This window comes from Agelaius tricolor, unplaced genomic scaffold (genome assembly GCF_023055355.1).
Source record: "Agelaius tricolor isolate 1412-34295 unplaced genomic scaffold, bAgeTri1.0.p SCAF_32, whole genome shotgun sequence".
NCBI lineage: Eukaryota > Metazoa > Chordata > Aves > Passeriformes > Icteridae > Agelaius > Agelaius tricolor.
This window is the reverse complement of record NW_027269292.1, coordinates 1,248,770-1,272,913: the sequence shown is the minus strand read 5'-3', so window position 1 is coordinate 1,272,913 and position 24,144 is coordinate 1,248,770. Positions and strand designations below refer to the sequence as shown.

The 24,144-nt window shown below is 38.9% G+C and overlaps 1 protein-coding gene across 7 annotated transcripts in view; it reads left to right on the top strand.

Annotated features, from left to right (window-relative positions):
• Nucleotides 1–24,144, top strand: part of CA10 (carbonic anhydrase 10) — a 207,727-nt gene that overhangs the window by 57,194 nt on the left and 126,389 nt on the right. For all 7 annotated transcript variants that reach the window (XM_071451268.1, XM_071451267.1, XM_071451266.1 and 4 more), the window contains one exon: nt 23,249–23,391. In XM_071451268.1, coding sequence (XP_071307369.1) covers nt 23,249–23,391 — 143 coding nt within the window. The remainder of the gene's footprint in view (nt 1–23,248; nt 23,392–24,144) is intronic.

Sequence of the window (24,144 nt, the reverse complement as noted above, 5' to 3'; positions counted from 1 at the left end):
CTAAAGATCTACCAGAGCAAAACTAAGTAGCTTTGCAATGGCAATTGGATCAGATTCTAACTTGAACAACTAATAACTTTCTAGCTTTAGTTTCTGCCTTTGCCCTTGGCCCTTTTTCTGAGTTCTTGAACTCATCCTTCAAGAGACAGAGAATCAGGGGTTCCAGAGAGGCACCTTCTGTTTTCTGTTAATGAATATCCTTAGTCTTATACAGGATTCTAGTTTCGCATCATGTTTGAGTAGAGGAAAAATCAAGACTAGTCCTGTCTTGAAACTTACACAATGAACCAAAGTTTCAGATAACAGTATTTGCACACTTGAAATTTTGTTTTAAACCACCATAATTAAAAGAGTACCAAGGGAAAAGTCATGTGTGAAAGTAATACTGGAGGCCTTGCTGTACCCTCAGATTCTAAGCGTTATAGATGAGTAATGAGATGGTTGGCTCCCACAATTAAGGGGTGAGCATTATATATATGCTAAGAAAAGTTTTGTAGATGTATAGTTACGTTACTGTAATATGTCCTCCCCCCACCCCCCACACTGCTCTCAGTGGATGGCCTTGGTAGGCATTTGGTAGGGTTGACTTGTTACTATGGTAACACCTGATCTCCAATCAAGATGTAAGAAAGTGAACTCCACCACTGCACAGCAAGGAAGGAGTCTACTGACAGCACTCTAGGAGTGGCTAGAGATATAAAAGGGGGACCATCTATTTAGAAGATGAGCCACGTGGCTGGTAGTCACAGGTGGGGGGAGGGGCACTCCCAGCACTGTAGCTTTTCCTTATTTAGTCCTTTTGTTGTATTTTTGTTAAGGTTTAATAAACCTTAACAAAATTTGTAAAAAATTTTAGTTTTAAAATTTTAAAACTGAGCAGTCATTTTTCACACTAAGTAAAGAGTAAAGTTCAGGTTAAGAAATACCTAACTCACTTTCATTAAACATTGCTTTAAAAGCATTTCCTTCACTGATTCATGTTACTACATAAACTTAATTGTAATTTTTTTTTTTCCCCTGGGGACACAGAAGTGTAAGCAATACAAATAGAAGAGAAGTCCCAAAACATCTATACAAAAGTACTTACTCTGGGCTTTGTGTTGTCCAAAGACATTTTAAAATGATTGTTCCTCAGTTGCATTTATGAAATAAATGGATTACAAAGTAACATGGAATAGTGGACCTGCAGATTTCTGTGTTTTGCTAGGTATTTTCTTGGTTTGAAAGACAGATGTCTGCTAGGGAAGGCTGGAGCTTCACCTGGAATGGAGAATGTAAACCCCCTCCCTCCGAATTATTATAGTTTTTAAATTAGGGGGCTCTCAGGCTAAGATATGAGGATAGGGATAACAATTATTTACTAGTATGTATAACAAGGTATGCAAAACAACAATAACTACAGCATTAATAACAAACAGAACCAGGGACCCAATAAAAAGCTGCCTTGGCCACTGGTACATTCCCCTTTGATGCAGTTACCGTCACAGCCAGCAGGAATGAACAAAAATCCCAGGGTGGCCCACGAGACATATAAGAAGTTCTGCAGTGGTAGCTGAAATTTTGGGACGGTGCCAGCTGCGACGTGCAGAAAATGCAGAGCAGTACTGAAGAAACAGGGTGGATGGGACAGAGACGGCCCAGCTCCGAGCAGGGCAGGGAGAGGCGAAGTTCAGGATTCCTAGGGCACGCAAGCAGATGGTGATTGGTCCCTCAGGGCTGAGTTCCAGCGGTGCTGGTGAATTCTCAGTAAGCAACAGCCTGGCCATCCTCCGATGCCGAAGAGCAAGAGTACCCAGCTGCCCCCAACCCCATCTTTTTACTTGCCCCCCACTCTCTTGGTATCTCTGTCCCTGGGAGAGAAACTCCCAGAGAAAAAAGAAGTATAGCCAGATGTTCTATTCCTCTCCCGACTTCAGCCAGTCTTTTGTCTTTCTGAAGTACCCATAAGTATCCATAAGTACCCAGCAGTTTCTTAGCAACTTATGGGGAAAAAATTCTGTAAGTAAAAGAAAAAAGAAACCCAACCCCCAACAGTATTAAAACTTACCAGCCTTGATCTCTGCTACTATTTAAATATATTTTCTCTATTCTGTTACTTTTGCACTACAGTGTTTCATTTTCACTGAAAACCTCTTACATAGGGCCAAACCGGAAAGCTTATTTTTAGAATATTTCAAGGCTGATCTGAAAGGGCTTTGTCAGACCTCCAACAGGGTATAATTTAAAAATGTTAATAATAATTTTTAACAGTAGAAGCTTGTGGCTTTGCACACTCCACATATTCCATATTTTTAAATATAAATGTTATTACTGTTATGAATGATCAATCAAAAGCCAAATTATCAAAAATGCAAAAAGATTTATTTATCTTTTTCTGCTACCAAAATACGGTCCTCAAAACCTCCACAGCCAAAGAGACAGCGTCGACCCCGGGTTTGGCGCTGGGTGAACCTGGATCCGACCTCTATCGCATTGAGGACCCTCCCCTGTTCACGAGAGTCGCTTCTAGTGGAGATGTTTTATACACTTTATTATGCCCGAGGCGAAGGAGTCCAAGTTTCTTTTGTAACTCTTCACATTCATAGTTGGTTCTTTCAGTGTGCAGAGCTGGACAATCGCTGTTTCCTGGTTGACAGCCAGCGTTGATTCCAGGAAGAATCCCAGGAAGTCACGTATTCACATATATCTTTCTGGCGACTTCAGCTATCTTGATCAATGTTATCCACAGGGTAATGATCGCTCTTAGGCATCTTCCAATGCCTCGGGATAACGATGATCATCGCACTGGGTGTGTCTATTCATAAGCTAACTGCCGATTGTTCTCCTAACACCTTCAGGAATTTCAGAATTTGAATAGACGTCCACCTCTCAGGCTGCTTGTGGTCAGAGACTCGTTTGGATTTCACAATCTTTATAAGATACATTCTTTTATAGCATGAATTGTTTCCCAACATATATTACAGTACCAAATTTCACTGTATTTTGCCAACTCTTCACACATCTCTCAGGAAAGAATGAAAGAGCACCGACCTGGCTTTGTGAAAACATGGTCCAGCAGCAACTGTTGTGTCTGCAGAATGTCGAGGCTTTTGTTGTACTTGTTGCCAAACCATTGCCACTGTCCTGATAAGCTTTTGCCATGTTTGTCTTTGAACAGCTAAATAACTGAGGTTTCAGTTGTATTGTCTTTGAGATTAATTGTAAACATCTGCCAGCTGGTGAGGACAGTAATTCTTGTAGTTGTTCAGCAGAGTTCCGAAAGGACACTGGTTTATTTATTTTGTAAAGCCCAGCTTCGCAATTTCTGTGTAACTTAAGATTATGTGTCTGGATTTTTCCTTTCTCTTCCTCATACCAAAGGTTTTATGTACAATTTTTTAAAATGTTGTAAAAACTGGAAGTAGAAATCACCATCAAAGCAAAATGAAAATTGCCCATTAATGCTGCATTTCATTCTGGAGACGGCATCATTCAAAAGTCTGTGTCTATGCAATCTGTAGAATCCTATTCTATTGTCAATGAGAAAAATTAATTTAAGAGTTTCACTGAAACCTGTTCTGTAAGGAAATAAAACTTTTACACTATCACACAACCATTTGTGAGAAGAAAAATGTTTCTTTCAAAGGCCAGTACAAGCAGGAATAGATGTGTACATAGATAAGCAACCTGAGCAGATGGCTAGAAAAATGAAAGTAAATGGCTGAGAAGAGGTCCCTCTGACATTCACTATTAGAGACAACAGTGGCTGTTAATAAAGCAGAGTTAATTCTGTAGCAAGGAGTGAAATATTTAATCAGCACTACTTCATACATAATTTAATTAACTGCCTTCACTCATCAGTATTAACAAGAGCTGGAGCTTGGTTTAATGTGCTTGAGCTTCATCACAGCACTCCCAGTCTGCTTAAATGCTGCCAAAACTTTAATAAAGTGCTGCCAGTCAAATTATAGTATTTGAGCCTAATGCATCAATGTGCTGCTATTACAAATCATCCTCTACTCACATTATTGTTTGCTAATTCCTTATTTATGCTGATCTCTGCACTAAACAGTTTAATTAGTGCACAGTGGTAGAACAAGTTTAATTTCTTTTCCCTTCCTTGATGACATCTTTAGTATCATCCAAGTTACTGAGCAATAACTATAAATGCTGTATCCATGTGTTTTCAACCCCCTCAATTTTTTAAATAATTGCTTTAATCAGATACATGGATTGCCACAGCAGAATTTCTACTAGTCTGAAAAGGATAAATGCTAAATTAATTTCTGTCTTGGTTCTAAAAAACATTCCTGTTGGGGGTCTGTATTTTTCTGTGTGTAACATAGATCTCACCCTCAGTTGCTGTGAATAGCCCTGATTGTGCCACTTGCTGTGGCTTGTATTCCTTGTTCTTTCTGTGCCTCCAGGAAGAGATAAAGGACAATGAAGGTTTCCAAAGTATTTTTCTTTCTGCCATTGAGGGACTTGATTCTCAGAAGCTGATAAACCTTCCTCAGTAGAAGGTGAGAGAATAATGCTTTGTCATTATATCCCCTCCTGTCCTACCTGTGGCCAATCTCACCCAGGAGGCTTTGGAAGAACTAAGCCCAATCTTAAGAACTGCTGAAGGGGAAGGGAAGCAGCCTGACACTGCTTATTCCACCTTTAACTCTTCTGAAATAAATCTCTGCTGCTCCACAAAGCCCTTGGCTACTTTTCAGCTGGGTGACTTGAGGCCAGACCCTGGCATCCAAAAGGAGATTTGAAAAGTGCTTTGAAAGTCAAGTTCTGGAAGCATTACAAGCTGTCATAAGAATCACAGCAAGATAAATGACATTACAGAGAAAAGGCAGAAGAGCATGCTGTTTTATATATATTTTTTTTTTCATCTTACCAGGAGAAGAGAAATGAAGATGTCAGTTGCAGCTTTTGGTTACTGCCAAGAGCCTGAGTTCAGGAGTCCACAACATGAGTTTGAGGGAAATTTTGTTGGAAAGTAATTTAAAGTTGTAGAACATTCAGAAACCTGTTTTGGAGGGACAGAAAGGCATGTGCAAGTCACACTTGACTGTATTCCACCTGAATAGATTGTCTCTTTTACCTTGGCTTTTTGATGCTATTCCTGTCACCTGCAATATGCAAAATCCAAGGAAATCAAAGGTTTCATAACCATCCAATCCCTCAATCCATGAGGTGAAACTAGTGGAGGCTGAATTGGAAGTGGTGTCATTATTTTGGGACCTGTAGCCCCGTACTTGGCAGCAAGTCTCTTGAGGACAAGTGAGGACCAGAGAATGCAGCACAATACATGAAAGGAAGACACAGCAGCCAGAATTTCTCAGAAGAACAGAGAAACTGGGTCAGCCAAGAACTACATAAGGAGGAGTGCTATTTATGCTATATGTTCAGCAAGTAGTGCCATCTGAGGATTTAGCAACTCATCCAAAAAATATTAGAGGTTAAGGCTAAGTTGGTTATATTTTTAAAACAGAAAACAGTGGAGAATCAAACGCTCAACTCTTAATAAACGTCAGCATAACTACATTAATTTAACCAGAGCTCTTACCAGTTCAGAACCTGTTCCTTGCAGTTAATATTTGTCCTTTACCATGTTTTGATAGGAGTGTTAGCAGCAGCAAATGAAATGCTAAGTCGACTCCAAGTATTTCCTAACCCTGTGTCCTAATCAGAACCTGTATAACAGTCACAGATTTTCAGGGGTTCGGCCCTGTGCAAATGCCTTGCAGGTGGTGAAAGTTTCTCTCTTAAAGGGACATAAGATGAGCTATGTTCACACTGGAGAAATGGTTTGAATCTGCTGATAAATTTGAAATCCTACTTTATCCTTTTGAGTTCTATTTAAAATAGAAGATATAAGTTCATCTAAAGGGAGACGGACAGTGTCTACCCGAAATCTGATTTAGACTACTAAAGAGGCACTTAGGCTTTCAACCTTTTAATAGAAGGAGGAGAACCACTTTCTAAATCAGTTTCTAAGTTTCAGGCACTTTTGGTGAGATTGAAAATAAAAAAAATTGATCCAGAAAATCAGCAGACATCTCATGATGTGAAAGTGCTGGTGCAAGGATTGTTGCAAAATGGAAACAGTAGTTTCTCTTTTCCAACAGAAAGAGATGGTTATGAATGGGCTGCACCAGGATTTTTCTGTGCAGTGGCTGCATTTGTCAATGAGATAAAAACCTGGCAGAAAATATAGCACTATTGACTTACAAATTATTTGGACAGACTAGTTTAAAAACAACAGAATAAGGAGCTCATGCATTCACTGTAGCAAAAGAAAATGTGATGCTTGCAGTGAGGGGATATTAGAAAACTGTCTTGTTCCTCCATGTGTGGTCCTGCTAGTAATTGTCAAGGAAAAAAAAAGACATTTTAATAGTAAAAAAAGGAAAAAAAAATAATAGATCTTCCTTTTCTGCTTGTGAGCTTTCTGCCTTGCACACAGGGAGTGACACAGGCTCCATGCTGAATGTCACTGTTCGCCAGAGCTCCAAAGGCAGCTGTAAATTCACATCTTTCACATCAAGAAGACGGTGCCAGATAATGGATATGGATTTTCTGTACATCATGACTCTGTCATCCAGCTACTACCTGTACTGAACCTAATGATTTGTCTGAATAAAGCAGTACTCCATAAACTTTACTGCTGAGCAAACAGCATGCTGTTGGCAACATCATACTCTGCTCTCCCTTTTAGCCCATCAAAAGATGACTCAATTACCATTTAAAATTTTATACTGCCTATGAAGTTAAGGACTGGAGAATTAGTAGTCAGCTTGAAGGTATTTTGAAAAGAGCAAATATATCTTAATGTGAAAAAGTAACAGGTTTGAATGTTAGTGTTAAAAGGACAAGCCAGTGTTGGTGTTAATTTGTTTAGGATGTGCACAGTGAAGAACAAGCAGATGAAAATTATGGATTCTGTCAGCATCTAAGAGGGGATGATCAGAGATGCCCAGATTCAGGGAAATTAGAAGAACTAGAAATTACAATTTATTTTCCTTCTGGAAAAGTCAAGGCAAATGGTAAAATGGTTAATTAGAAATAGGCTTGTGAAGCTTGGCATATTTTCCTTTCTTAAAAGCTGGGGTAGGTGTTTGTCTCTAAGGTGCTTTTATCTCATAGCAGAATTTCAGGGAAGCTGCCTTAACCTTACATCTTATTTAAGGTTGTGTCTAAGTTCAAAATATGTGTAACATCTTTCAAAATATGTGTAACATCTTATTTAAAACTGGAAAGAAACTTAATTAATTTTATTGTGTTCACTGCCACATGGTCTTGTATAGTCAGTGATCAGAACAAGCACTGCCAATTTCAGGAATTCATTTTCTAATGCAAAATTTTATAAAATTTTTATACAATTTAGAAATGCTAATGTACAAGGGATAACAAGAACTAGAAAAAATAAGGAAGAATTAGAAAACTTTTGATAAACTCAGGAGTTTCCATGCACTTAATTAAACCTCATTCATGACAAAATATGAGTATGTATGAGTGCAGATTAAGAAGCTAAATGTATTTCTGAGTTTTCACACTGCTATATTGTGAGGGATTTTTAATGTATGAGTTATTAAATGTGAACCATGGAGCTTCCTGTCAGATACTGCTTCACACAGCTGAGTTAGGAAAGAGATGAGTATGGAAATTTGAGACCAGATAGAATGAGACAGGCTATTTGCACTCATCTGACATCAAGGTAATGCACCAAAACTCATCTAATAGATGGTTTGCTACAGTAAAATTTTCTTGCATCTTTGACTACAAAACGAAGTTAAATACAGAATACTCAATTTAAAAACAAACCAAATAAGAATATGTTGCATATCTCAAATTAAGGGGGTTTGGTATTCATGCTAGCAAGTTGCAGTGATCAACCTAAACCTTAACTGTTACCTATAAGCACTTTGTAACAGGGATCTGGTGGGCCATGGCAATTACCTGCTCCTAAGTTTGGGTGTCCTCATTAGGTGATTTTCTTATTGATTGGATGTCCACAGGATTTTCAGGGATCCCAAGGTCTAGGATTTACCATCCATGTGATTCTACCTGAGGGTGAAAAAAACTTCCTGCAAAAGATTTGAGGAGAAGCCCCTTCTCCTGCTTGGAGAGGGACCAACCATATTTTTACCAGAAAGTGCAACTCCTGAGCAGGTAGGTAAAAGTGGATCAGTCACACACAAGTTTCCTATAAAGTCCACATCAGGAATAATTCCCAGAAGACTGAGTCCATCAAAATATGCAGGGTTTTTAATACTGTTAACGCCTGCTTTGATTGTGAACCCAGTGCAGCCTCAGCCTGAGGAGAGCAGCAGTTGCCTTGGAAGTTGATCTGTTTGTTTTGATTGCAGAAAATGAGGCTCATCCGCTTAATGAGCTACAGAGTGTTTTCAGACTTTTAAGGAGTTATAAGCGTTACTACAGGGAAACAGAGGCCTTTAAAGAAACCTCACTAGGCTGCAAAAACTGTGCTTCCTACTTTTTTGATGAAATTTCTAGAACTGGAGGCTTCCTAATAACTGGCATGTGTGGAGATGCCCAGGCAGGTCTGTGATGAGTGCTGGGGACTGGAGCATTAGTCAATCTGAACTGCTCTATCCAGACAACATTTCATAAGAACTTTTGATTTAAAATGCATTGCAAAAATCCTTCCACCAGCAGAAGCAGCTTCACATGGTATCAGAGAAGAAATCTCCCAGAGGTTATAGTTTATGGGGTTTTATTTCTTGCAGATTGGGTGTGCATTTTTTGAAGGAAGAGAAAGTGAAAACAGACTAAGTCAATTGTGTGAACAAAAACAGAGATTCTTCCTCAAATCCCTGAAATGATCCCCTCTGTTTAAAAGGTTGTGCCCCATCTTGATTTTATTATATGATACACAGCAAAACCAGAACAGGCACGAAACACATGGAAGTTAAAGAGGGAAATTCAGAAATTTTAAGAGATATCAAGCATAAATTTGAAATTAGATGTGGATAGCTTATTTAGTATCTTTTGTCAAGTGCTGTGTATTCAGAATGTATCTGTGGTTGAGAGAAGCACTTAACTGTAAGCACTAAAATGGCATTGTTCCCTTCTAAAGCTGTTAAACTTATGATGTGGTGATGCTGAAGGTTTCAAAGGAGTGATTATTACTAAAAAGCACAGTCATAGCAAATCAGTGGCGTAACAAGAACACAGGCCTTGCAACGTTTCTGAATAACTTGCACGCAAATACAGAAAAAGGTATTATTTCACATCATAAGACTGACAAGCAAATCACTGGGCCAAATCCCAAGAAATGATGTATAAAGACCTTTTTTTTCTATTAAATTGGCCACAGTTAATGCTACAGACACTAAACTGATACTCCTCTTGTAGCAGGCTGGTTTTAAGTGGTGCAGGAATTGTCATTCTATTGCTCTGCTGGTTTCCTTTGGCAGCATAATAGATATATCTGTTACTTCAGCTGACAACAGCAAATAGTGCAGAACAAAGAAAAGGCATCACTATTGATGGAGGTAAAGCCTCCAATGACAATTGCCTGCCTGAGAGACACAGACTTTGCCCTGTTCCTCTTGCACAAAAGTTAAATAGTAAAGGAAAGTTTGGGTAGTACAGTTCAGACTTTAGGAAAATAATGCAGCTAATACCAGCCATGAGAGTATTTGTTTTGCTAAGGTTTTGTGATTCATATTCAACCTTCTACTATTCTGAAATACGCACATTCCATTCTCCTCATAACATGTTCATTCTTTTCTGTTAAAGAAGAAAAGCAGAGTGGAGCAAGTTTAGTCACTACATGTAGTTTATAGTTGCCAAACTCTTGCTGCTCTAATGCTAAGATGACTTCAGGCAAGAGGGATTCTATTTCCACATGTACCACTCCAGTTCGGCAATATTTCTACAGCTGTTTGAAAAGCAGGGTAGGAACTTCTTAAAATACCTTTCTTAAACCTCAGATCAAAAAGGTTTTTTATGTATTGTCACAAATCAAGATGGAGAGCTTTTTTTAAAAGAAAAAGCTCTCTTTGTCCCAAAAATCTCAAAAATTCATTAAATTTCCTCTCTGCCTGGGGCAGTGCTGAAACTTGGCTAAATAAACCAGAAAAATACAATTTGGTTTGCAAGACTGATGTTCACTTTTCTTTGGACAGGTCATACTGAAAAAACCTCTTAATAGTAGGCACCTATTTGTGCCTACTATTTGTAATGAATTTGTATATGGCAATTTTAGTGGGTCTTATGATACTGACTTTGATAGTTTTGTGTTAGAAGTTTAAACAGAAGTAAGAATGCTAAATGGAGCTAATCTGTACTTCTAAGCCTTCTGGATATTACTTCTTCTAGAAATGTATAAATAATAAAAATAAATCACATTGCCAGATACCTTAAACACACAAGGCTCTTACAGAAAAATAAATATTGTGGCCATGAATAAGAGTCTGTGTTCTCTTTTTCCCTGAGAGCACAAACTGAAATCATGTCAACTAACACCAAATGTATTCAGGTCAGTTAATACAATTTGTTTTCAAAATTTGCGCTTTATTTTTTGCTTGTGTTAAAACCAGACTGGTTCACTAATGGAAGGTACTGGTCAGTTTATGGGACCAGTTTGTTCTGAACAGCCCTTTGGCAGGAAACTGTAGGCTTATTCAGCTAATTCAAATTAAACCTAAAATATCAAGTGGAAACATACGTCAGAATAATTTTTTTCCTAATAAAATAAGGAATTACCATGAACTAGGTCAGTTAGTTCTGTTTCCAGGATTATTCTGTGCATTAATTTCTAAAAGTATTAGCCTGTGACACAGAGGTGAATTGAAATGTATATTTTCAGTGGTTATGAAGCTACAGATTTTGCCTCTGCATCTGAGCAATTTTTTTTTAATTACCTTGTGTATTTGATATTCATAATAAATTTCAGAGTTGATTTAGAAGCTTGGGTCCATAAGGTAATTCTTGAATTCTGCAGTCTTTTCAAAGTGCATAGTTATACATTTTCTAATCAATCTTGATGTAACCATTTAACACTTTTCTTCCTAAAACCTGCCTTTTCATCAGGCAGGTGTGATTTTATTCCTCTACTGCTAGAAAGATCTTCAAATTCTGTATCCACAACTTAAGATGTATTTCTGGGTGAAGGTCACAAGTAATTAAGCCTCCAAGGCACTATCTTATATTGAATCTTGGCAGCCAAAAAGGCAACATTCATTATCTTTTACACATCTCCCTTGGAAGCAATTGATGCTCATTCCATCTGAGTTGTTACAGTCTCTGGCAGGAATGGGCTGTCAGGAGTGTTCCAGAGCTATGGCCCTTCTGTGACACACTGGAGAGCAGTTTCTGCTCTTTCTGCTTCCAAGAGATTTTAGGATTCTGCATCCTGACATAGCCACTCTGACCAGCATCCCCTTGCACTGCTGGAGGATGTTTGGTGCTACTGAGATGTTCTTGGAGGTGGAGCAGTTACCTTGCAACTCAAAAGGTGCTCATGCACTGCTGCATTTCTCATATAAACAGTGTGCTATGTACTGGCACTTTTCACAAGCTTAGGTACGTCCTTACAAGCCACAGAAAGAAAATTTCACATGGTTATTGCTTTTCAAACTCAGGCCCCCTGCCAGCACTGGTCAGATAAGCAGCATTTTTTGTTATGCCATGTGATTGACACTGAGCCATGCAGACACCCACCGGTTAGAGAAACAGTTGGATAAGGAGCACTCTGAAAAGATCACTGCTGTGCTAAACAGCTTTTCAGTCAGAGTTTGTGGAGTTGCTAGTTGGAAATAACAAAGGGTTCTGCTTGCAGTGCTGTTTCAGCTAACCTTGAGCACACTTGACTTTCACAGCTCAGTTACTCCTGTGTCACAGTGTTTTTGTGCACTATGGGCAACAGAGCAGCACAGTCCCAAACTCTGTCTTACATCCAAGAGGGAGCATCCACTCCTTTTCCATTCCCTGCATCCATTCCTGCTGCTGCACTCAGAGCAGAGTTGATCTTGTCCCTCGGTTGCTGCTGTGAGTTGTGCTGTTCTGGCCCTTTGGCTCGCATGTACAGCCTCCTTGAGCTGTGTTCAAGACATCCCCTGAGTAGCCTGTCCTGGGAGTCTGCTCTCTGCCCTGAAGCTCAGCCCTGCTTTAGGACACAGCCCCCACCATTGTCCCGGTCTGGCTCCTTGGTGTCACCCCTGAACCTGTTCTCCCCCATCCACCCTATGAGCCATATCCAAGGAGACTGCAGACCCTGCACTCATGGGAAGCACAAAGCAGATCCTGCCCATTTCAGAGCCTTGGCACAACACACAAATCATTTAAGAGCACATGATCTGTCCTCTCTTAGCTAATTTTTGGTGGAATAGTTAAGGCAATACCTTGGAATGGTTTAACTCAGCGCTTCTTACTTAATAAAAGAACTTGAAAAGGCCTTTTCTTAAATTCAAGCATGAAAAATAGAAAATCATTGACATCCTGGTCTTACCTACTACAATTTGTTGGCACTCAAGATCTAGTCCTTGTAATAGAGTAAAGGTAGATGGAGACATGTACACTTTTACCTGTATTTTGCAGAGAGTGAGTTTTAAATCTAGACAGAAAAAGGATGTGAGAGTAGAGATCAAAATCTCTAATCTGTGCTACATTGAACATGAATTTCAGCTCTACATTCTGAATCCTGTTGTTGAAATTTGTAGGTGATCATTTTTTCCAAAGGGTGTGGGATGGCAGTGGGTCAGTCACACCCTCCTCACCTCACACTTCCCTGCCTGCACTGTCCCATCACATCCAAACCTCTCCGCCCTTTCTCCACTCCCAAACAATGCCTAAAGTATTATTTGCTTCCTTCCCCACCCCCACTCTAGTTTTTTTGGGGTTGGAGAAATTTTGGAAGGGTTTAGTTGGTTTGTTTTCAGACAAAACCAGTCTGAGAACCTTGCCATTTCTCCTGTGCAGTGGTATAGCTGCAGAACATTCCTTTGTGTTCAACTGCCAAGACAGAAATGTCAAAGTAAATGAAAACGCACTTGCTACTATCATTTAATACACATTTAGGTGAGTATTTAAGAATCTTCACAGCCTTGTGAAAACAAATATATTTTCAGAATGTTTCCTCACTGACAGCAAAACTCAGCATCTGCTGTATCTCTGTCCAAAAGCAGCCTCAGTAAGATCAGCAAGTTTGTTTGGAAGTTCAGATTCACAGCACAGTTCAAAACTGAATGCATTAATGGACCTAAAGTTTTGAAATGTGACCTTGTCAATAAAAAAAAATCAGTATATTTGTATATCAGTATATAAAAGCAGTATATTTGACTATCACAAAAAGCAATTAATCCAATGGTATACGATTTTCTAATGTTGGAAAGTTCATAAAGGATTAAAAGCAGAAAACTTACTTTAATAGTATGGAAAACATGAGTAAGCATGTAGTATTTGCCTTCCATTCTCTAGAGGGTCATGAGGGTCATGAATAGACCCACCTGAACAGCTCTAACAAGCAGGTTTGGAACTTAAAGAGTAGGTTTACATGTAATGTTAGATGTCTTCCCATCCATGTATCACATTTTAGCTATTTGGTGAAGGTTTAATTATGATTAATTTCATTTGTTCTCTAGGTTGCAGGGGATTTACAGATAGCAGTGCAGTTTCTTTCCTATTTAAGAAGTTCTTTGGTATTTATGTTGTTGATAAATTATGTTTCTGGACTAGTCAGCACATTGACAGACCTTTTTAGATTATGTAAGTGGCCCATTTTTTCAAGACAAAGTGCATCCTTTCCTATCTTCCCTTATTTTTACCTGATTTCCGAGAATTCAGACAATTCATTCAGTCTTTCTGAAAACTAGGTAAATAATGATCAGCCTTACACCTATCATAGTAGTGACCACCTGACATTCAGCTGATTGATGATGCAGGAACTTCTTGGGTAAGAAACAGTTCTATGTGCTATGCAGTGTATTAGTCCAGAATACAGAATTCAGAAAATGTGGCATGAAACAAGAAATACCCTTGCACTCAGCTATCCCATTACATCACAGAGAGTAACTCCTGCGCAAAGAGTTTGTCAGATGCTTCAGAGACCTGCAAGATACCAATGTTGCTCAAGAGGAAGAGAGAGCAGAAGTGAGACTTCCCTAGAGGCTCCTTACTGAGACTCCCATAAAAACAGGTTTATCCCAAGTGAGAGGGACCACAAAGTGCTTCTGCCTGTTACACACCAGAAACGCAGAAAAGTATTTCAAATGAATCTCTGGGTACAAGAGATCTGGATTCTCCATGAACATGGAAGTTTTCCTAGATAAGGATTTCACTGGCTGCTGTGCTCAGCAGCCTGTCTGCTGGGGCTGAGTGCCACTTGCTGTGTGTCCAATAGGTGGTCAGGGAAACAGGGACTAGATTCTGTCCCAAAAGAAATATGAGACTTTGAGAGTCTTCACCACAAAAAGGAAAATGAATCATTCAGTGAAGGATCAATCACTGCCCAGCAATTACCTGAATAATTTGATGTAGTCTCTGAGGGGAAGCCAAGGTTTCTTTCCATTCCAAAGTATTTTGTAGTTCTGACTCTGTTTAGAGTTGTGGCTTGGCAGTACCAGGTTGGACTTCTAAGAGATCAGGATTGCCCAGACAACATTTTTTCCAGCCGGTGAGTAATTTTGTCAAGTCAGCTATGCTCACTTCTGGCCTTTCCAAGAATAATCAAAGTTACAGTGTTTTGGTAATCTCACTGCAGAAGCAGCATTCCCAGGCAGAGCCAGAGCCCTATGGGATGGGGTCAGAGAAATCTGATTTCTCCAGAAAACACCAGAGCAGAGAACATCACTGTCTTGAATAGTCATTACAGATACAAACTGCAGCACTCAGTGCTGAACTCTGTGCTGGCTCCCCACTTGTCTTTGCAAGTCAGCAGAGGCTGGACATTTCTGCCTCCTGCCTGTCATTACCTGCAGGAGCCTTGTGGGAAACCAAAATAGTGCAGAGCTACAAGTAATTCTCAAGGGGTTGCTATCACACACAAAAATGCCTTTGAGAATGGGACTTGTTAACCTCTCCTGAGTGCTCCATACACCTGCCTTCTCCAAACTGAATCTCCTAATGCCCTGCAGTTCCAGAGTGAGATGCTCAGTAAACCCATTCTAATAAAGGATGCACCAGCCGGCATGCACTGGATTTGGCAATAAATAGTTAAATCCCAACTTAATACCTGAAAGTTATGTTTATTTTAGTAACAGTATACTGTAAGGCATGGGGATACCTAGAAAAAGCACATTCGATAGTATAAATATGCTGTCTTTTGTTATTTTTTTTGTTCATACTTTAACTTATATTTTTCAGCAGAAGGATCGATAGTAACCCAAATAAATTAAAATAAAGCTGAATCTACAGAATAGAGCTCAAGGTATCTGCTGGATAAGCAGTCTTTTCCCTTAAAACAATAAGTTTCGAATTACTTTTCTCTGAACAACTTTTTCTATTCAATTTCATCTATTTGAGGCTTTCTTCACCTTTCTTCTGGATCCTCTTTAAAGTCTTACATCTCACTCATCCTGTCTCAGAACAGTTACTCATTTTAACAGCACAGCCTTAGTCCCCAGTTCTACAGCATGAGCCACAAAAAAACCCAAAGATGAAGAACATGAAGAGGAAAGATTAGAGATCACAGGATAGTTCAAAATCTGGGTTTCCTGCATTTTAATGCAAAGTCCCATTTCAAGTCCAGAACGACCATGACAGCTTTTTTTTGCATTTCAGCTTTTTCCCTTTCAGTCCACGCTTCAACTCCAGGGTGAACTCTCCCTGTTTTCCACCCCCCAAATTACAATGAGTGCCAGGCAAATGCTCTCAGTTGTGTCTGTGCCTGGTTTGAGGGAAATCTGTTGAACTCTGTCAGTGATTGATGGCTGACCAGACTTGGTTAGAAATTACCAGCTGAGTGGCAGTAATTCATGGCAGCTCATTAGTCATACCCACAGCCTAGGCACTGGCAGGCAGAGGAAGTGGGCCCAATGTCCCACTCAAAGGCAGGCAGGGCACAGATCCAGCCCATAGGGACTGGGGATGGAAAAGAGGGGTAGGATGCTGCTGTCCTCCCCTTTCTCATTTTTAGTTCATTTGCCAAGAAGGATTTCCCTTACCCAGGACTGACACTTTAATGAACAATCTGTGCCAGCTCCGCTAAACATCCCAGTTGCTTTTTAACCTTTAAACCAAACTGTTCTTTAATCTGTTTTCATTTCCAATTTTTTTTTTTTTTTGCCATAGTTGTGCTAACTCTTTCACCAACAGGATCTTCACTCATATTACAAAAAAGTATTTTTTGGGGGAAAAACCCATTTCCCCCAAAACTATAGTATCTTTTTGACTAGAGTGAGAGCGAAACACATTATCTTCTCAGAAATTTAGTAACCCTGACCCTAGAAGGGTTACCTGCTTACTTTTGGACCTGGATATACCTCTCCCTCTAGGTGCCCATTTCTACTCCTGGCACATGAATAATGAAAAGAGAAAAGTCAATATGAGAAGCATCTGTAAATACCTCTACAGGCAGCTGACCTATATTTTTCAGAAGCATTAGTGTTTGATTGTATAGTTCTAGTATGTGTGAACTCACCAGAGGGTGGCAGAGAAAAATGTAATTACATACTGTTGTATAACTACTCTTTACCCCTAGCTTGACATAATTTATAGAAGTGAATTAGTCTGTTTTAATCACTGTAATGAAAGGAGTGGTACTGTGTTCTACACTTATATCCTAAATTTGTAAAAAAAAAAAAAAAGCAAAAGCTTTGCAGGGCCAGAGGTCACTAATTTTGACTGCTAAATACTTTTTCCCAGGTAATTTAACTCTTAATTTAAGAAAATGTCTAATTAGGAACAAATAAGCAGCTATAATTTAAAAGGTAAATTCAAGAGGGTATTGCATGATGTCTTTATTAAAGGCATAGCAGAAAATAGCCACCTTTTAAAAGACAGTATCATACCAGAATCTCAAAACCTCATTTTCCCCTTCCTTTTTTTTGTTATCTCTCATTTAACAAGTGCAGTGGTTCAACATTTCTTGTCACTGAGAATCCTTCATACAGAGGGAAGATGACATTTGAATGGACCAGTATGGAATTAGCAGTATAGAATATGATGCTGCTGGAGTTCTTAAAAATTTTAATTTTTTATATGTTTCAAGATTTATTGCTAAAATTTTTAAGTTTTTTTACTATCTCTTGAATAATGGCAATGCTGTCTTACTCTGGAGGATATATTTCAGCTGTCAACGCTTTGCTGCTAAAAAGAAAACAGAACACTTTCAGTTCTCAAATTTGAAGCCATTGTGATAGTGTCTAATGTTACAGCAGTCTGGAGATTTCTGTGACCAATTACTGAGATGAATGTCGTTCTATACTCTGTCATTTCTTTGGTGTCCCTGATTTATCTCTCAAAGCCTTTATGACTTTACCTTTGGCTTTTATGTAGAGGCAGAGCAGGTCATGTGGTTATCCAGAGGAATTGGTATGATAATTTTTTTCAAGCTGAGTAGGTGGAAATAATTAATGGACTGCTTTATTGATGTACACAGATTACTGATTCTCTCTGTGGTTCCAATTTCCAGCCTCAATAAAGTAGCTTGAGATTTTATCTGAGGTACCAGTAATTACACAGGGCAAGAATAATCACTGCACAAATACAATCTTTTATGGTGTTTTACGCCATTGCCAGAGCCAGTGGTAAGGCTTAAAAATATAAACAAAGATGTGCTGATGGATAAGTTGACACTTTTCATTTAAATTCCTGAACTCTGGAGAAACTTACATTCAGAGAATCTGTGCTCTTGGAAGTTGAGCAGATTTCAAAGAGGAATTTACAGGCTTGGTGCAGTAAAACAGAAATAACCTGACTGTCCTGCCTAGACTTCACCTTGTGTCATTGACAGGGATCATAGCAGATACCTTGGGAAAAACAAGCATCTATAAAAATAAACACCATAAAAATTGGATCACATTTGCCACTTTTTGTCTCTCCAAGACTGGTGCAGATTTTAAGCAAGGATTTTGGCAGTTCACATCACTGTGGTATTCATCCTAGAGTTCTGTCTGACCTGAATGAATTTGTTAATTTTATCTGTTTATACTAAAAGTCACTTTTCTGGTGCTTGATTCTGAGACAGTTTCTCAGATTCATTCCTCATGAAAGAGCTCATAAAAGATGTGTGGGAACATCCCTTGACACCATTTTGTGAGCAGTAAGGAAAAGAATTCATACAGTTTTACTGACACATAATGCTTCCTGCACTGCTCTTACAACCTGATCACCAGCTGGTCCAACACACTCAGCCAGTGTCCTTGCTTCTCATACTCTTAAAAAAGTTATTAGTGGCTTTTAAGACCCTTGGAAATTGTTCTTTGATATCTTCTTCTGGCATGTCTTATTTTAGTTTCTTATTCAACTGGTCAGAGTTTATCACCCTTTCCATTTTTCTTATTTGGACAGCATTTTTTTGAAAATGCTCCCTTACTTCCAGCCACCCTATTTATTTCCTGTATTTGAAATTTTCTGGCTTCTGTTCCCTGTTTAAACAAAGGCTCAAAACAACCCAGAGCACCTTCATTCTGGTGGCAATTAAATAAGATTCTTCATTTCTATTTGGTTCTTCACTGGCTTACACAAAAAACAACAACACAAGGCTTTTCATTCCTAAAGAGACATGGCTTCATTGTAGTGGGATATCTATTACACAATCATCAAATCACTAAGGTTGGAAAAGACCTCTGAGATTATAGAACCCTTAACCCAACACCCCAGACCCACAACTAAACCATGACCAAACACCAAACCAAGCACCAAACCTACAAATTTTTTGGATGCAAAAAGTGTTGTTTCTATAGTTGCTGCTAAAGCAGAGTCCTTGCTCCAGTCATTTCATACTGGATACTTGTCCACAGCCCTTCCAGGACCCAAATCTTTTGAGTCCAGCATGACTTTTTATTGCAGTTAGGCAATTCATATGTCATACACAGTACACACCTTTCCCAGTTCCTATCCTGGGAAAACTGTTGGCTCCTCTCAGCACAAATGCAAATTGTTCCCTGCAGGCTATACCATTCTGCTTATCTGCAAGTTTGCTGTCTCTATGGAAGGACATCCTTCTGGGACACCTTTCATTGCTTTCCTCTAGAGAGGGGAGGCTCATATTTATTTCAGCAAATCCTTGGTACTCATCACCAGAATAGCTCTCAATTCTTCCATTATTTTTCTAGCTGCTTTTGTTTCACTCCTGTTTTGCATGGGTTTAGTAAAAGCATTAGAATCCCTCATCCTTTTGTGTCATGCTGATGCTGAAGCATCTTCATCTATCTCAATATAAATTGTTCCCAGTAAATTGAAAAGAGAGCAGCTGCAATAAGATACAAATTAAATAAAGAAGTCAGAGATTCCTGCAGAGGTATAAAATGTAAGTAATCCACCTCACCATATAACACACACACACACACACACAAAAATTTGTTGTCCATAGTGTGCCAGCATACACAGCATATAAACTCTTGAATTTTCTGTTAGGAGAAGATTGAAGGCATTGATCAGACACAAACTTATGATCTGATATCTGTGTAATATGTTTGCAACAACTCAGCTCCCAAGCAGTGCAAGTTTAGGGGGATTTATAGAGGAAGAGATGACACGATCACTATATTCAGGTTTTGGGTACAATAACCAGAAGCTGGAGCACCTTATTAAATGATATTTAGAGCTGGTATTTGGCCTGCGTGCAAACTAGAGAGTCACAGTAGCTCCTGTACATTACAGGAATTGTCTAAATGCTTCAGAGGTCTACACACAAAAAAGCAGCAAATTCCACACATGAGTAGATTTTTATGGAAATAGAATATAATTATGGGAAAGGAGATACTGTTTCATTAATGACTTAAGCCCAAGTAAAACCTTGTCTGCTAGTTAAGCTGGAATAAAAAATGATGACTATTTGTATATGTTCTCCTACATTCATACACCTGATTTCTTCAGACTAAACAGTTAATTCAGTACCTATGTTTAATTTAAGCCTTGGCTTCCTACATGAACATTCTTAGATTTTTCTGTTACAGTTCTGAATACTTGTAGATCACTTTGGGCATCTAAGCAGCAGCACTAATTAATTAAATGTAATCAGACATTAATATTGCTTTAGCAGCCCCATCCTCTAATCAACTTAGGTGTGCAGTCCTAAGTTAGTCATCTTAATTAACCTTGGTCTGAAGCACAGGTAGAATCACTCTGATCCGTGGGGTGAGTGCAGCTGTGGGGAACTTTTCTCTTTGTGTGCTCAGAAATAGCAACAGGACTAAAGAGGTCCTGGAGCTCCAGTCTTGGGTGTTTAGAGAGGAATTGAAGATTTCAGCTCAGACTCACATGTCTGCTGACAGCTGTGACCTTTGCAGGGCAATGCCACAACTCTGCAGCTCCCTCCCCTCAAGTTCCAGGCTGTTGTGACAGGCACAGCAGAGAATGCAGGGTTTCCTGTCACAAACAGGAAATAACATTATAAAACAACCCCTGCTAGCAGCCCTTTTCCAGTGCAGCTTTTCTGGGTCAATCCCACTTGCATCATAAACTGTTTTGCTATCAGCTTGAAGATAGTGACATGATGTGTTTGGTTTGCTGTTTTATTGCACTTACGATTGTCTAGGTTTTTTATTTTTTAAAAAAAACTTGCTAAATACTTGTTTTTTACCAATTCCAGGAATATTTCTGGCCAGAATGTTTAGGCTTTTTTTAAGTAATACTAGATACTATTGAAGCAACAGATTTCCCATGCAATATTCCCACCCGCCTTGATTCTACAGCTCTACAGTTTCATTAATTCCCTTTTTTAAAATATGACCAATAACACAACAAGGGAAACCAGGCTCTCGCAATTAACCTAAACTTTTATTTTAGGCCTCTGTATAAAAGGGATTTTCTGTCTTACAAAAGCTGAAGTGACCTGCTATGGTATCTCTCTTCAGAAAAAGCCCAACTAGTTGTGAGATGGCTTGGTTTTAATTGCATTACACTTGTTCTATTCAATTTCAGAGCATTAGCACTATTGTTTAGTATATTCTGTGAGCTCCTCTAAGCTTCTAAGTCCACAGTGGAAGTGGGAATTGACTGGGAGGGTAAATAGAGCAAAAAACCTTTTAAGACCATACTGCCTATTTATTTTTCAAAGCTTCACTTATTTTAGGGGCCTTCCATCTGACCTTCTTTGGAGTGGCACACAGGGTTTGTTACTCAAATAAAAGACTACTGACATAATTTGATATGGGCATCTGCAATTCCACCTATTTTTGGTGCTATTCCCTGATCATTGCTTTCCCATGGCTCTGAAGCATTCCACCATTATCCCTCCTCTGAGATTTTCATGCAGTATATCCTAAGAGGAGTTGCTGATTTGATTGTCTGTTTCAGGTGTTAAAAAAAACTAAGTCACTAGCAAATTTAAGGGATTAGTAGCACATAGTCACATAAAATTTGTATGCAAGGCAGCTTTAAGCTCTGCTGGCAGCACCATGTCAATTATGGCTGTTAGAGTTCACCTGTATGTGTAGCACCTGTGGCTGCACAGACACACTGGCACTAAGAATAAAAAAGTTTCAACTGAAAATTGAGTTTTCACATATTTTGTAATAAGAGTTAACATTTGTAGATGACAACACCTGAACTACTGGAGCAGGCAACAGCTGCAAAACACTTTCCATCACTCCTGCACAAACACAACGAAGTTTCGCTGTGCAAGCAGCAACCTAAGAATTCCCCAGAAGGTTTATCTAATTTTGTGGAAAAAGTGACATGAAATATAGGTTAACCTAACCAAAGTTTTATACCTACATACACTCAAACTCTGAAGGCAAAAAAAAGCTGAGTTGTATAAAACATAAGGAAAATATCAAGATCACCATAATCCTAGGGCTGCATTATTCAGAAGATATTTTCCACCTTTCTCCCCTCCAAGGAATATCCTCTCAATGTGTTAAACCCAATGTAAATATGAGGTTCCAGTCCAGCCAAAATTCTTTGTTGCTCCCCCTAGAGTAGCCAAAAATTGCAATCAGGAGCAAATATTCACACTACAGACTCCTGCATCCAACTAACCACAACAACAAAAAAAGCTTTTTATAGCCCAAGTGTGTTGTTTTCAGCTCCACCCACCAGGCAAAGCACTTGTGTTCCTGCCCCAGGGCCCCAGTCTTCCCCAGTCTGGGTTTGGAGGCTTTGTCACACATGGTTCATGCATCAGAAGAATGCTTGAGGCTTAAAGGCTATTAAAGCTTTTAACAAAATGTTAAAAGAAAAAAATCAAGCCAAAAATATCTTACAAGAAGATTGCAAAATTTTCAGCTGCTACACAAAACTACAGAACAATTAACAAGGTCAAAGTTGCAGACACAAATCTAAATATGTCCTTTGTATATCTTGTAATTGCACTCCACTCATTTACAGAAAAGTTTTCAGTAGCCAAAGAGAGGTCCAGGTTGATCTTTTCTGTAAATTGCAGATGAGATGCAATGCGACCCTCAGCTGCAGTTCTCTGATATGCAGCAGTATGTAGTTATATCACACTTTTTTTCCAGTTAGAAAATGCAGGAAGTAACTCAGTTTATCCACAGTTAGTGTTTCCTCCTTGTTCCAAGCCATCGCATGCCCGGGGAAGGAACTTAAACTTTCTCACTACCAGGGTGTGACTTCTCCAGCAAGATTTTTTTTTAATATCAAAACTTTATCTAAAGAAAGATTTTAAGTGAGCAGAACAGAAATAGGTAGAACCTCAAGAGAACAGTCTGTTCTCCAGTATCAGCATGTGTTTCTCTTACAACATTTCTGTGGGTTTTAATTAATTTTCTAAATATTTTAAGTATTTTTTTTAAGTTGAGTAGAATGGAAACATTTCAGTCCAAGGACACATGGAATATATGCAAAGTTAGCATAAGGACTATTACTGAGCATTCCTATTGCTCAGTAAATATTCTGTAATAGCAAAAGAGCTGTTTATTATTGAACCTGGGATTATATCAAAGAGGAAAAGAACTAATCCACTTTCTTTCCTGATACAAAATTATATGAAATCATATGTTTTGGTCTTGTTGTATGAAGTTTTAAATTTCAGATGCAAGATGAATTTGCCTGTTTTCAGTTTCAAAGTGTGTGTACAGACAATCGGACAAGATTAATTACCTGGCCATCTGCCTGGCATGCACTGCCACAGTCTTTCCAGACTTCCATTAAACTCACACTTTCTTATATTTTGCAGTACCCTCCTTCTGGGGTTTGGTGAACTCAGCTTGGAATCTTTGCTCTGTTGGGAAAAGACAGTCACCTGTCAATATTGAAACCAGCCATATGATTTTTGATCCCTTCCTAACTCCTCTTCGCCTAAACACAGGGGGAAGAAAGGTAGGTGGTCTCTGTTCTGGTGTATAAAATAAATAGAGTTAGTAGATTTAAAAAAACCCAAATTGCTACATTTTATTTTTCTAAAGCATTTACTTTTATCTGTCAGCTCTGAGGCAGAATAAAAATGTAGCATGTTTTAAAGATTGTCCTGACATCACTGAACTAATCAATTCTGTTTATCCAGCTGAAGGATTGATATTTCAATTCTGAAATTATTTTATACATAAAACATCTTGAACCTTTTAGCAGTCTTGGCAATACTCATTAGTTTATAATGGTTTTGTGTTGATTTTCTTATGTTGGGGTGCCTAAAAGGATATTTTAAAGTATTTATTGCTTTTTCCATGCAGGCAGTTGTCTCTTACCCAACCTGTGTGTTATAAATGATCAAATCGAGAGCCAAATTCATAAGAAAATTTAGCAAAGGTTTATTAATTTGTCCGCGAGACCAAAGTTCGGTCGTCAAAACCACCACAGCCAAAGAGTCAGGGTCGAGCCCGGGATCGGCGCTGGGTGAACCTGGATCTGACCTCCAAAATGTCAGAGTCTCCCCCTCGGTTCACGAATGCTGACTCGCTCAGCAAGTTTTTATACAGTTTATTCTGCCCGAGGCAGAGATGACTGAATGTTCTTTGTGTCTCTTCACATGCGTCACCGTGGCTTTACATGTGCAGAGGTAGACAAAGACTCAGTCCAGGTGTCTCGATGTTATCAGAAGACTTCCGGGAAGTCAGCATTCACATGCATCAGGGT